The 14,519-nt window shown below is 39.2% G+C and overlaps 1 protein-coding gene across 1 annotated transcript; it reads left to right on the plus strand.

The window, feature by feature from the left end:
* Positions 1-3,781: 3,781 nt before the first annotated feature.
* LOC133578413 (amphoterin-induced protein 1-like) lies at positions 3,782-14,079 on the plus strand. The gene is made up of 2 exons (XM_061932831.2): positions 3,782-3,918; positions 5,423-14,079. Exons 1-2 carry the CDS (start codon positions 3,844-3,846, stop codon positions 6,833-6,835), a joined length of 1,488 nt encoding a protein of 495 aa, XP_061788815.1. The 5' UTR covers positions 3,782-3,843; the 3' UTR covers positions 6,836-14,079.
* The last annotated feature ends 440 nt before the right edge of the window (positions 14,080-14,519 follow it).

The raw sequence follows: 14,519 nt of genomic DNA on the forward strand, positions 1-14,519 counted from the left end.
GTTATGGCTGCCATCAGAGGGCGGCTTGTAACAGCGTACAAGCGTACGATGTATGAATTTGCCTCTGGATTTCATTATTAATGATATCCTTTTTTTAAGGTAGACTGTCGATTTTACAGTAAAAACTTTACATTTACAAACTTTTACTGTAAAATAGTGTTGTTGTTTTTTTTTTACAACATTTTAGGGTAAATGGCAAAACAGTACCACTGTTTTTTGGAGAGGGGTTTTACGTAAAAAACTGGCAGCTTACGGTAGTTGCCTGAATTTTTGTGTTAAATTGACATTGGTTTTTACAACATTATATTGTTAATGGAAAAACAGTACAAGTTCTTTTTTTTATTCTGGCAACTTAGCTGCCAGTTTTTCTACAGTAAAAACAAATGTATCCTTTTTCCATTTACAGTAATACACCATTAAAAACAAGATTTTACAGTAAAAATATGGGAGCTCAGTCAACAGAATTGTAATGCAAAATGTTTTTGTTTTTTTTCATTTACAGTAATATGCTTGATTTGATGGGTGGTTTGTTGTAAAATCATAAGTCAAGCAGATATTTAAGTTGGTTTTTTTTTGACCCCTCTGTTCGAACACTTTAAAGCGGGGTTAACTTATTTTTACACTTGTATCACAGTTTTGAATGTTAAAAATGTCACTTGGGAGGGGAAAAGCCTCTTTGTGAATTATATTCAAAGGTCTTTACATTGTGAAACCTATTATCTCCACCTTTAAGTTCCATTTAAAGCAGTGTGGGTGGCACTGGGAGCAGGTGGGTAAAATGCCTTGCTCAAGGAGACAATAGCAGTGACTAGGTAGGATCAAACCTGGAACTCTTAGGTTGCTGGCATGGCCAACCACACCACCTTTAGATCATTAATAAATGTTAGATAGGTTTGTTGTTGTTTTTTTAATCTATTGTTGTCATCGGTTCTAATTTTTTGACACATTTTGACTGAATTGCAATATCGGGGTAAACCAGCAGCGAGAGGTTTGATGTTACTGTGGAAGAACTTTTCCAATGTGTTGTCACTTGTTTATTGCTTCCCTATCCCTCTCCTTTATCTCACCTGCTTGCTTCTTTGTTTTTTGTCTTGCCTTAATTTTATTAGAGCCTCTTTTGCGCTTTGCTTAAGGTTTTTCCCTGGTCTCAAACTAAGTCCCCCCTCCAGGATTTTAGTTTGGGAGTTGCTTTTTTTCTCCTCCTCTTCCCCCCATGTTTACCATTTTTCCTATACCTTTTTAACGGGTCGCCGACCATGTGGCGACCCGATCAGTGTTCCTGTTCTGTCTACATTGGAACTGTATGTCTGTTCTTGGACAGGTTTGTACTGAAAATGTAATTTTGGATTGGCTGCCGCTACTCCAATCAGCGCATATGCAAGCAATCAGCTGCTCCTGTTGTAGTGGGCAGTAGACTAATGCAGTAACGACGCACAATACCTTCTTTAATTGTAAATTATTCACTCAAAGGACAATATAACGAAATGGTAAGATGCAAAGACTTACGTCAACTTGACCATCACCTTTGTAGTTAGACTTCCGGCACCCTGAACTCCATTGTAAAAATGTGTGTTTCTACATTTGTTGTTTCTTCTTTATTATATGCTTAAATCTACCATGTTGACATTGGTTAAGTTTGTAGTCATGTTACCTTTAATTCTGCTATTATGGTGTCACTTTTTCACAATTGTGTTGATTATATTATAATTGTAATATTTGAATGATGACAAATGAATGTGTTGTGGCAGTTGAGAATGTCACCAATGCGGCTGTTTGAGGAAACACTCGATGGCTTTTCCAAACACGTCTTTGATAGTGAACTGCCAACATGTGAATGCTGAACAGGAAGTGCTTGAAGTATAATGGCTTTTTTAAAACACTGGGACAAAGTATAAGTTATATAAAGTTAAAGTACCAATGATTGTCACACACACTAGGTGTGGTGAAATTTGTCCTCTGCATTTGACCCATCCCCTTGTTCACCCCCTGGGAGGTGAGGGGAGCAGTGGGCAGCAGTGGTGGCCACGCCCGGGAATCATTTTTGGTGATTGAACCCCAAAGGAGGTAATGGGTCCCATTTTTATAGTCTTTGGTATGACTGGGCCGGGGTTGGAACTCACAACCTACCGATCTCAGGGCGAAGACTAACCACAAGGCCACTGAGTAGGCCAGCAAGTTATTTGTGTTCTTCATGGTGTTTTTGAAACTGCACCATTTTTTTCCTCAGAATTTTAAAATAACTTGAAGTGTTTTGCCCAGAGGATTAGTTGTGATGTATACATTTAAGACTGTGCTCCTTCTATTTTCGCCCCAAGTAAAAAAATGAAAAAATAAACATTTTGAAGTTGTCTTTATTTTTAAATTATCGTGCCACAATTTTATTAGTCTGGCCCGCGTGGGAATAGATTTTCCTCCATGTGGCCCCCGAGCTAAAACGAGTCTGACACCCCTGATTATTTTTGTTATTTTCCCATGGGAAAATTTGAGAAAAATATTTAATAATCCAAAACTAATTATTATACTGTAGTAAGGTTTAAAAAATAATCATACAATTAAAAATACGTAAATATGAACTCACCACTCCAGGACTAGGCAGACATTTTGCTCGTCTGCATGGTGAGTTGCAATCTGTAGAGAAATGACAAGATGATGTATTGTAAATTCAACAACACAGTTAACACGGCTGGGAAACCATTGATCCACCATCATACACACACCTGCATGCACATCACGTCCAGCAAAGACTGCAGCAGCTTTCACACACACACGCGCACACGCACGCACGCACGCGCACGCACGCACACGCACACACACACACACACACACACACACACACACACACACACACACACACACACACACACACACACACACACACACACACACACACACACACATACCTGTCCTTGACTACAGTCATAAGGCGAGCCAGGAGGAAGGTCTTCATTATTAGAAAGACATCATTGCCTGCAAGATGTCAGGGCAAAAATGATTTAAGAGTCAATGGTTTCTTCTCTCTGAGGAAAATGAGCAGTTTAATATTGCAAATAAAAGACAATCTATTCATAATCAAAGCTTATTATTTTCAATTTATTAAAGATCCTACCTGTCAGCCTAACTTCAAAACAATGAGTTGGACAATATGTTTACTATTGGGCGAATTCAACTAAATATCGGCACCACGGTAGTATCAGTCTCGGATCGATATCAGCGCTTAATGTGATTGAGATATTTCCGTTCTCACAAATATCGGTTTTGTTATCCAAGGGAATCATTTTATTATTTTGCTGAATTTTGTACAGTATTGTTCATTATTTTGGTAGATTTAGTTGAGAGTTTGCAGTGAATATGAGCCATACAGTAAAAGGCTATTTTTCGTCAGAGGTTTCTTAAAATGTCTCCCCAAAAACAATGTAGTATATTGAAAATGTATGGAACATAAAAAATAAGCTCTCATAGAATAAAATTTACATTTTATTTGTTGTTAAAATAGGTCGATAAAATATTTTCTTTTAAAATGCTTGATATTTTTGTTTTGTCCCGTTTATAATCACCATCAAGATATTAAAAGGCAACATCAGTAAATAATTGTCAAAATGTCGGAAGTAAAAATGATCGGCGTCAGACTGACCCAGTGTGTACTCGGTATCGGATGGATATCTAAATGTTCCGTATCGCCCACGGAGGTGACGTGATGCGCAGCCGATATCACATGGTGCGTTCACGGCTCCGTAAAGACTGCATAGTGCTGCTGCTCGCTGACTTTTTTGTAGTCGTCATGTTCTCGCTGCGGCAGGGACCAGGAAGACGAGCGCTGGACGTGCTGGTCCACGAGTGGCTCCCATGGGACTGGAGGCAAGAAGACGAGTAGAGAAGCAGCACATATGTGATACACGCTGCAAGAAGCCCATGCTAAAGGTACAAATCTGAATTCTTGTCCTCATCCTCTGCTTGGGACCTTGTTTGTATTCTATGAAAATATTCCGAGACTGATCGTGCAATTTGTCAATGATGCTTTCTATTATTTCTTACTTGTGTCAAGTAGATGATATTTGTATCGTCATTCCGTATCACTTTATTCAGCAAAAGTTGAGTCATGTCTAAATGTTAGCATAATAGTTGCTATTTATCTATATTCCAATTATAACATTTTAAAAAGTAGAGTAATGTCTAAATATTAGTGAAATACAATTGATGATAAACGTATTCTATATTATTCTAATTATGTTATTATAAAAAAGTGAAGTAATCTTTAAATATGAGCAACATAAAATTGATATTATTCTATTACTCCAATTATCATCATTAGACAACTATATTACTCCAACCTAATAATACTAATAACTGAGTAGTGTCTAAGAAATTAAAACAATTTAATGGATATTTATTATTACATTATTCTGTATTACTGTGATTAGTAGATGAACAAACAGTAAAGTCTCAATATTAGTATAATAAATTATATAATTGTAATATACTAATTTATATTATGAGTTTATTCTCATTATATAGTATATTATCATAATCTGATTAGTATTAGTATTATAACAATATTGTTAATCTAGGCTCCAGCACCGCCCGCCCCCGAAAGGGACAAGCGGTAGAGAATGGATGGATGGGATATATCATAGTATTATTAAAATTGAGTGTAAAGTCAAAATATTAGTATAATTTTATATTTTTATTACAATATTCTATAATACTAAATTATCATACTTTTGTCCTTATATTATAACTTGAGCAAAATTAAAATATTAGTGATACAATAAATAGTGTTAGGCTAGTCTATATCATTGTAATTAGCATTTTATAAAAATTTAAAAAAAGTGTTAAGTCTAAATATTAATGATGATTATATATTCTTCTTACAATATTCTATATTATATTATCATTATTGGATTCCTATTATCCATTCATCCATTTTCTACCGCTTGTCCTATTATAACTTGAGTGTATATGTCAGTATCATAAAAAATATTGTTGTGGAATTGTATATTATTGTAATATTATACTAAAAATGAGAGTAAAATCAAAATATTAGTATGTGCATATTCTTATTACACTATTCTATATTATTCCAATTATGTTCTCATTCCAAGTTTTTATTATACTGTACTGGTGTTCCTAAAATCTAAATAAAAGTATTACAAAACATTGTTATGTTATTTTATACTATTGTAATTATGATTCTAAAAAGTTGAGTAATGTCTAAATACTAGTAAAACAAAAATGTATTTTCCGGATTAAACCAGTGAAACCATATATTTCATTTTTAATATCGGCTATATTATTTTTATTTGGATGAAGAATGTTCAGAACTCCTGTTTCCATGCCAGTATTAATGGATGATTGTGCCTATCTAAATATGAAATATATATTTAAAAAAAGAAAACAATACCAATCTGGCCCCTTTTGTCAGCAGCTCTATAGATGCCCCTCCATTGGCACGATGAAGAAAAATCCGCTGACTCAGCTCTGCCTCGCTCTACTTCTCTCCCTGCCACCGGTCAGCGGGCAGCTGATCAGTGGCCCGCTGGACTGTCGGAAACAGTGCGTGTGTGCCAGCGACATCATCAGCTGCTCCAGAGTCAATCTCACCTACGTTCCCGTCCCGCTTCCAAAGTACACGTCCGTGTTGGACCTCAGCTTCAACGCCATCGGCCGACTGCGAGCCGAGTGGACGCCCGTCCCACTGACGCGCCTCCGCACTCTGCTGCTTGCCCACAACAGCCTCAACTTCCTCTCCTCTGAGGCGTTCGCGCACGTGACCGAGGTGCGCTACCTGGACTTGTCTTCCAACGAGCTCCGCCAGCTGGACGAGTCAATCTTCGGACCCCTGAAGAAGCTGGAAGTACTTTTGCTCTACAGGAACTTGATCTCGCAAATCGACCGCTCCGCCTTATTGGACCTTGAAGGCCTGCAGAGGATCTACTTGAGCCAGAACCAGATCTCACGCTTCCCCTTGGAGCTGGTGAAGGAGCGAACCCGCGTGCAGAATATCACGGTGCTGGACGTCTCCTCCAACCGCATCAAAACGCTGACGCCTCAGGAGCTTGGAGCTCTGCCCGCCTGGATCGCCAACGGTCTGTACTTCCACGACAACCCGCTGCCGTGCAGCTGCGATCTTTTCCAGCTGGTTGCACGTTGGCAGCTCAAAAGTCTCAGCTCCGTCGTGGACTTCAAGAGCGAGCACACTTGTGTCCTGGCTGGTACGCCCAAACAAAAGGTGCCCACGCTGGACCTGTACAAAGCCTACCTGAACTGCAGCCAGGTGAAGACTACGGACAGAGAAGCTTACCTGGAGCAGTCCTTGGTGCTGGACTGTGACACCAAGCAAAGGAACATGGCAAAGAGCTGGACGCTGCCGGGAAACGCCACCGCTTTGACACTTCCGGACGGAAACCTTCAGCTGGGGCCGCTGAAGGAAGATGACTCCGGCGTCTACACCTGCTACGCCACCAGCGACGTCCTCAACGAGACCTTGTACGTCACCGTGGTGGTCTTCAACGCTACGGTCGACGGCGGCATGGAGAATCTGAAGACGGCGTACACCACGCTCATCGCCTGCTTGGTGAGCATCGTGATGGTTTTCATCTACCTCTACCTCACGCCGTGTCAGGGAGCGTGCTGCCCGGTTCACGACCCTGAGAAGAACGACCCGACGGGCAGCCTACGCTCTTTTGTCGTCAGTATCGCCCACGCCGACACGCAGACGGCGGCTGAACAGGGAGGCGGAGACTTGGCCAAGGACTTGATGGAGCAGAACGGCAGGTTGAACCCCTTGAGTGAAACGAGGAGGACGTCTGTCAGCTCGGACACGCCGATGATGGTCTGAGAAGCATTTCCTGTACTGGTGGTCTAAGAAATACTTCCTGTATAAAAGTACAACAGCAGCAACAGTAAGTACAGGAGATCTTGTCAAGGGTTAACATGACTACACAAGTAAAACTAGGAAGTACTTTCAAGTGGTCCTATGGTCGTGACCAGATTTGGTCATTAGGGCGTTAGGGTTAGGGGTATGAAAACTAAGAAAAGTATGAAAAAGAACATTCATATCATCATCTGTGTCAGTAGAACATTTCAGCCTACAAGAATTCCACTTCTAACTAGAGAAAACACGTTGCGGTAAGTTGTAGATGTTTACGTTTTACCTGCGCGTATGCTCTAATTAGCGCTGTTATAACGTCACAAGTGACTGGAAAATGTGCATCTTTTGTAGTAGTAGTGTCTATCTCTCTCACACACACACACACGCACACAAACACCAACTAAGTACCAAGTATCATTAAAATGTAGCTTCTAAATAAATTTGGAAGTTACTTGCAAGTTACTCAGTACTTGATTAGCTTTTTCACTGAGTCATATTACTCTCTGACTTGGGTAAAATGTTTGACTACTTTACTCATTTCTAACAATACAAATATAATACAAATATTTTATTTGATTAAATTAAGACTTTGTTCCAACAACCGTACAATTTTTTATTTACTACAATAATATGGTGGAAACGTTTAAATCATTTAATTCCAGTAGTTTTTTAAATTCTAACAATTCTATGACTCTTCTCTTGCAATATTGAGATGTATTTTTTTATTCTTATGAGAATAATGTGTAAATTTTTTTGTCTACTCATAGTTAGACAAGCATTTTATCCCCTAAAATGTATTTCATTATTTATTGTTTGGATGACTACTTTACATTTTTACCTGAGTCATATTAGTCTAAAGCAGTCCTTCCGAAATAGTGGGGCAGGACCCGAGGGGTGGGGCGCGGTGCGATGCAGGAACATGTTGTTGGTTTTTTTGGCGTACTAGAATTTGACGAAGCGCATGTAACGTTTGGCATCACTCTGACTATTGTTGGAGACGAGAAAAGATCGGTGTGTTGTTTTCTTAATGCTATTATGTGATTCAATGTTATGCAGAGGCGTACTTATTACAATTTTACAGTCTAGACAAATTATACTATTTATAGTCTCGGTGGAGAGTGCAGGAGGGCAAAATATTTTCTTCCTCCACAGGGGGGAGGACACAGAAAATAATTGAGAAGCACTGGTCTAAAGTAACAGTACTTTTCAAAAAAATTGATAATATATATGATAATAATATTGTGTTTAATTTTAAATAATTGTCTTAAAGTAATACTATTTTATATACTGAAATGTATTTTTAATATGTTCATTTTTTCTTGTCTACTCATAGTCAGACAAGTGATTTCCCACAAAAAATATTCTATTAGTAATATCTGGATAACTTTTTTTTAACTTTTACTTAAGTCAAGGTTTATTTAAACATCTCTGGCCATGACCCTTCAGAAGATCAAATACAATTTTTGTCTGCACAAACTACTGCTTAACAACGGGTTCATCAGCGAAAACGATGTCAACATTAACAAGCCTCCCTTCTTTTTTTTCTTTTTTTTAACATTTGTTTATTAATATTCAGACACATTTAAATGACATGTACATCAAATGCTGTCTTTTACGAACTTCCCTCCATAATTGCATCCAGGAAGCCATCTTTGCTCAGGGGACACAAATGTGTGCGAGGACGTGAAACATTTGTGCACATTAGTGCCCAACCCTGAACAAACATTCCAGTCGTCATAGTAACATAATCATTACCTATAAACAGTGACATAATTAGTCATTATAATCAGCAACATTATAGTGCAAGTCAAACATTGCTGTAGAAGCAACTGGACAAACATTTGTATCATATCATCCTGAGAACATGCGTCCTCTGCAGGCAACTTGTGTGTTTTTGGGGGTTTGTTTGCATAAAAGTTAACAAGGTTATTTAAAAAAATTTTTTTTAAATGTGTAACTTAGACAAAAACAATTAAATATTCACTGCAGAGCACGCTGGTTCTCAGAAATCTATGTCAGATTGACCCTACCTTAATTAATGTGTCTTTGTTGTAAGTAGTATTAGGGCTTCCCTGGGAGGAAATTAAAAGTTAAAGTTAAAGTACCAATGATTGTCACACACACACGAGGTGTAGCGAAATTATTCTCTGCATTTGACCCATCATCCTTGATCACTGGGAGGTGAGGGGAGCAGTGAGCAGCAGCGGTGGCAGCGCCCGGGAATCATTTTTGGTGATTTAACCCCCAATTACAACCCTTGATGCTGAGTGCCAAGCAGGGAGGTAATGGGTCCCATTTTTATAGTCTTTGGTATGACTCGGCCGGGGTTTGAACTCACAACCTACTGATCTCAGGGCGGACACTCTAACCACAAGGCCACTGATGAGCATAAAATTGTAATTTGGTGTTGGGGGAAAAAAATCATCCGCAATTCTTATGAGACAAGAACACATGTATTTCTCTTTTCTGTGCCTTCTAAATAGTGAAAAACTGCTAGTGCAAGTAATGGGAATTCATCTATTTCACCTATGAAGAGCTCTAAAAAAAACATCCAAAAAGAGCTAACAATGTTTTGTATACATGCCGTGACCTGCATATTAACCTAGCCATAGCAACATTTCTATTGTAGGAACTACTTTTCTGGCGTAGTAACACAGTGTCTCACTCCGGCCGCTAGCAAGAAGCAATGCTAGCTAACTAGCTACATGAGTCTCTTCTACTGCTGCCAACCAGGTAGACTTGACAGGTATGCCTGGTTGGTCACGCCTATAAGAACAGCTGATAGACAACACGTCACAGTGATCAGGTGACCCTTCTAAGAATACTGTAGATGACAGTCGAAACATGTCAGGTAAAAATTCTGTCTGATTACAAGAAAATGTGAAAAGTACATGAATAAGAAGACATAATGAACCTTTTAAGCAACTTAAAGAATTACTCGGGTACGAATGTGTTAATAATAATAATAATAGATTTTATTTGTAAAAAAAGCACTTTATATTGAGTAAACAATCTCAAAGTGCTACAGTGTATTAAAAAAATAAATAAATAAATAAAAAAGATAATAAAGAAATAAATAAAAATTAAAAACTAGAACAGCCAAATAGCTACAGCTATTATACACATCTAAAAAAGGCTTTTTTTAAAAAAAAAGAAATGCTTTTAAGCCCTTTTTAAAAGCATCTACAGTCTGTGGTGCCCTCAGGTGGTCAGGGAGAGCTTTCCACAGACTGGGAGCGGCGGAGCAGAAAGCCCGGTCTCCCATTGTTCGTAGCTTTGTCCTCGGAGGTTGGAGGAGGTTAGCCTGTCCGGAGCGGAGGTGTCATGCGGAGGATTTGGGGTGAGTAGTTCTTTGAGGTAGAGGGGGGCGTTTCCATGGAGGCACTGGTGGGTTAGCAGGGAGACCTTGAATTCAATCCTGAGTGGAACAGGAAGCCAGTGAAGGGATTTGAGAATAGGGGTGATGTGGTCATATTTCCGCACTCTCATCAGGATCCTAGCAGCACTATTCTGTAAGTACTGCAGCTTCTGGGTGTTCTTGCTGGGGATCCTGACAAGAAGCGCGTTGCAGACGCAAAAGTCTTCCTCCGCTTGGAGAGACTTGAGAAAACACGAGCACGATGCAAAAAATATGTACGATTCAACCTCCAATGTAGAGACGAGGACATTACGGCAACAAGCCTCAACATAAAAAACCCTATGAAAACCAAAAACGCAGAAAAAATCATTAGCATAGTACGAAAATAACTACTGAAGGAAAGGGTACGGATCACAGCGGACAAGATTAACAGGATCACAGAGCAAACATAAGCGGAAATGGACAACTTCAAGTAAAACTCCCCAACTGAACACGATACAGACACAAACAAGTTAATAGAAACACATCTCAAACTCATCTACGAACAAGAATTCGCCATAACCAAAGGATGGCAGATAAATAAATTAAATAAGCTTATCGACAGAAAAAGGAAAGAACAGCTGATAGGCAACACGTCACAGTGGTCAGGTGACCCTGCTGAAGAAGACTGCGGATCACAGTCGAAACATGTCAGGTAAAAATGTTGTCTTATATACCGAAAATATTGTCTAATTACAAGAAAATGTTAAAAGTTGTACTGCCAATGTTTGACCCTTTAGAAGGCACAGAAAAGGAACATAAGGATTGTGAATGATAGACAAAATTCCAAGAAAGTGCAGTTTTCCTTTAATGAGGTGGCCACACACTAATTAAATTGATTTCAATTCATTTCAATGGGCAAAGTGGTTTCGCAATACAAGATTTTCAAAGGCACGAGTTGCGTGACATAAACTTTTCATAAGATTACCTTTTTTATCCGATTCGGTTTCCAACAAAGATTTGCGCCAAAATTTTACCAGGATTGTTGTACACCGTCTTCCACCTGGACTGTTCAGATCGTCTTAAAAGACGTTTCGGCTCTCGTCTGAGCAGGCTTCACCAGTTCAGGCTGTCAGACACAGATAAAACAGCTCTAGTCTGCAGGATGGTGACGGATCCAAAGTATTTATCCTTTCTCCGGAGGGGTAGAACCACTCTGGATCCAGCACCGTGCGCTCAGACTAGACCGGTTTTAATTAATCGATTTAATGCCCTGACAATTAAAATATACTTTATTCTATTTTAAAACATCCCCCTCATAACATTACATCTTAATTCCGTCATTGTTTTACCTTTTTATCCGTGGATGCGGCCCCTAAGGCTCCTTTTATAGCTTGCTGCTTAGCTTGATTTAAATCTTTGAATGGTAATTACGCTCTCACTTTATCACAATAGAGAAACCTTATGTGAAATTGTGCCTCTGCTGAATTCAATATTAGGACGCGAAAACAGGAATAATGTAAATAACCAGGTCTAAATTCCAAACCTCAGTTTTTATTATCATTATAGCCAATAGAAGCATGGTGTCATGGGTATTTGTAGCGATACTACTGCGGAGTGTCTTTAACACTGATTTAACGCCTGGAATGCGAAGCGACCTTGTGGCTAAGGCTAGAGATTCTGCTTGTACACGGTAAATAAAAGCTTGGCAAGTGTAGCACATTGAATATTCAAGGGGTCACTTGAAGGAGAGGAGCTCAACACTGTGGTCTTTTTCTCTGGAGGAAAATACTGTTGTTCACTTCAGACCTCGGCTCGACTGTCAACTGCCACAATTATGCCGTGAGCAGTGCCAGATATTCAATCTATGCTATAATTAAGCCAAAGAAAATTAAAATGCAAAATATGCATATACTGCATGTGTGTATGAACATGTTCTTGTCTTGCATATCGTCCTTGATGTTCACTTCCTGTGTGGCCCCGTGTCCCAATACTTTTGTCCATATCCTCCTGAGTGCCAGCGTCCTCTACAGTGGACATTTGTGTTTTGAGCTGTTTTTATTCTGAAATGCGGAACTCTGACGAAGGAGTAGAGTAATCCCTCGTATATCGCTGTTAATTGGTCTCGGGCCTGGTCGTGGTGAGCAGAACTATGGATAATAAATTGAATATTTTCATAGCCAAAGCATAAAAAATCTGTTTATGTCCTTCTACAGTAAATCAGATGATCAGAATCAGCTTTATTGGCCAAGTACGTTCAACACACAAGGAATTTGAGTTGGTAATCTGTGCTCTTTGTTTTATATATTAACGATGAAAAGGTAAAGAAGTACTTAAATAACTAATATGTGCAAGGCTAACAAAATAATAGTGCAGTGGCGAATAGAGCAAAGAGCAGAAAAGATTAAGTAAACATGAGTTAAAGTTAAAGTACCCATGATTGTCACACACACACACACACACACACACTGAGTGTGGCAAAATTATTCTCTGCATTTGACCCATCGCCCTTGATCACCCCCTGGGAGGTGAGGGGAGCAGTGAGCAGCAGCGGTGGAGGGAGTACCAATGCTAACTCTAACATTATGGGAGCCCTTCCAACATGAAATAACACACCCACTAAGTCACTTTTACACTCTTTTAATCTAATATAGCAATTGGGACTGTGTATTTTCCATATTTGAATCGATACGAGTACTTTTGTGTGTGTTCAAATGTGTGAATAAATGTTAACAATTTAAAAAAATATGTTTTTAATTCAACACTGAGCTGTGCAGTCCACTGAATGTCATGTGCAAGTATTAGTCAAATTTGCACGCATACGTTAGATGGCAGTTGTGTTTTGACTACGAAATGTTGCCTTAGTCAGGAAGTAGTCTATGCCGTTAAGCTGAATAGGCCAGTCTTTTCTTTTGTTGAGTAATGCACTAAATACTGTACTTACTTCGCACCAGCTGTTTGTAACGTGCATCTCAGAGGTGTTAAAATCGCCATGTAAAATCGCTAATGTCTATGGTATAGTCAATGTGAATTAGCATCAAGCTAGCTCATTTTAAAAAGTGGAGCCTTGAAAGCCTTTTAAGCGACTTCTTCTTGCTTTGTTGGTATGGAAAATTGTAAGGAAGGCTGTCCAGCGGAGTGCGCTCTGAGGGCTTGTTTCCCGACCAAGTGCTTGAGCCGAGTGCTAGGTCACCAGACGTGACGTCACATACAACTTTTAAGTATTAAAATATGGCACCGTTTGATTGTATGTGAATCGGTACCAGACTAGGCTTTGGTACCAGACTAGGCTTTGGTACCATCCCAAGAGTAAAGTTGTCTTAAGCAGAGTCCTTCACTGGCCACGATACTAAATGTAAACGTCACGCTCTGATTGGTTTAGTCTCACATAGTGGCAAATAACACTGTAGTATTGATCTTTTTAGTTAATTTAGTCATTTATATTTAGGCAAAAAAGACCTAAGAATATGCTTAAACTCAAACACTGCCCACTGGACTGGACGCTGATTCTCAGGAGGATCTGTGCTAAACTATAAGAAAACATGACATTCCTTTTAGATCATTGCTGACAATTTCAGCAAAGCTGCCCTTCTGTAAGTGTCTGTGTTTGTGTGTGTGTATGTTTGTAGTGCAAATACTATTAAACTTGTATCTGCTAAGTGGAAGTGTGCTGGCTGCTCCTACTGTGTTACACTGATACAAACTCTGCATTAGAGTGAAATGTGAGATGGCTGATGTGATCTTTATCGTGTCAGACAAACATCTATTCCACTTGTCTATGTCTGATGTGTGCTCTTTCTGTCCATGGTATACTTGATATTGGTCTAAAGCAATGTAAAGTACTGCAGTAATAATAAAGTACTATACAAATTAACGGTGTGCCAAATGTTTTGACTTCCCAGCGTCTCACTAAAGTGAATACAACCCCTTACATTCCAGCATGCTTTTACATTATATCTTCTCATGGGATAATACTTTTGTACTATAGAAAATAAACATGGGTTTAGAAGTACAGATGTACTATCTTAACACAGAGGCATTATTCAGTAAATAGATGGCAACACCAGTGAGTGGCAAGATAAAAATCGTGTTGCTGACACATGGCTGTGGTGGTGGTGGTTGCGTCATAACTTGGTGGTGCATGAGTGCTGCCGTCATTGGGAAGCTGTTGTTCATGGCTGGGGGCATAGGCGCTGATCCCGTAGGTGCTTCGGGGCCCGAGTACCCAATGCTGAGCACCCACGTGGGATTGATGGCAACTTTAAATCGTTAAAGTAATTTTTGAAAAATCATTCTTTTGTTGTTGAATTTTGT

The sequence above is a fragment of the Nerophis lumbriciformis genome, linkage group LG38 (genome assembly GCF_033978685.3).
Source record: "Nerophis lumbriciformis linkage group LG38, RoL_Nlum_v2.1, whole genome shotgun sequence".
NCBI classification, from domain to species: domain Eukaryota; kingdom Metazoa; phylum Chordata; class Actinopteri; order Syngnathiformes; family Syngnathidae; genus Nerophis; species Nerophis lumbriciformis.

Bases quoted from the DNA above. Each gene is read 5' to 3' on its own strand.
- LOC133578413 (XM_061932831.2), top strand. From the start codon at position 3,844: ATGGGACTGGAGGCAAGAAGACGAGTAGAGAAGCAGCACATATGTGAT. The intron at 3,919-5,422 runs GTACAAATCTGA...TTTTGTCAGCAG, and splicing joins GCAAGAAGCCCATGCTAAAG to CTCTATAGATGCCCCTCCAT.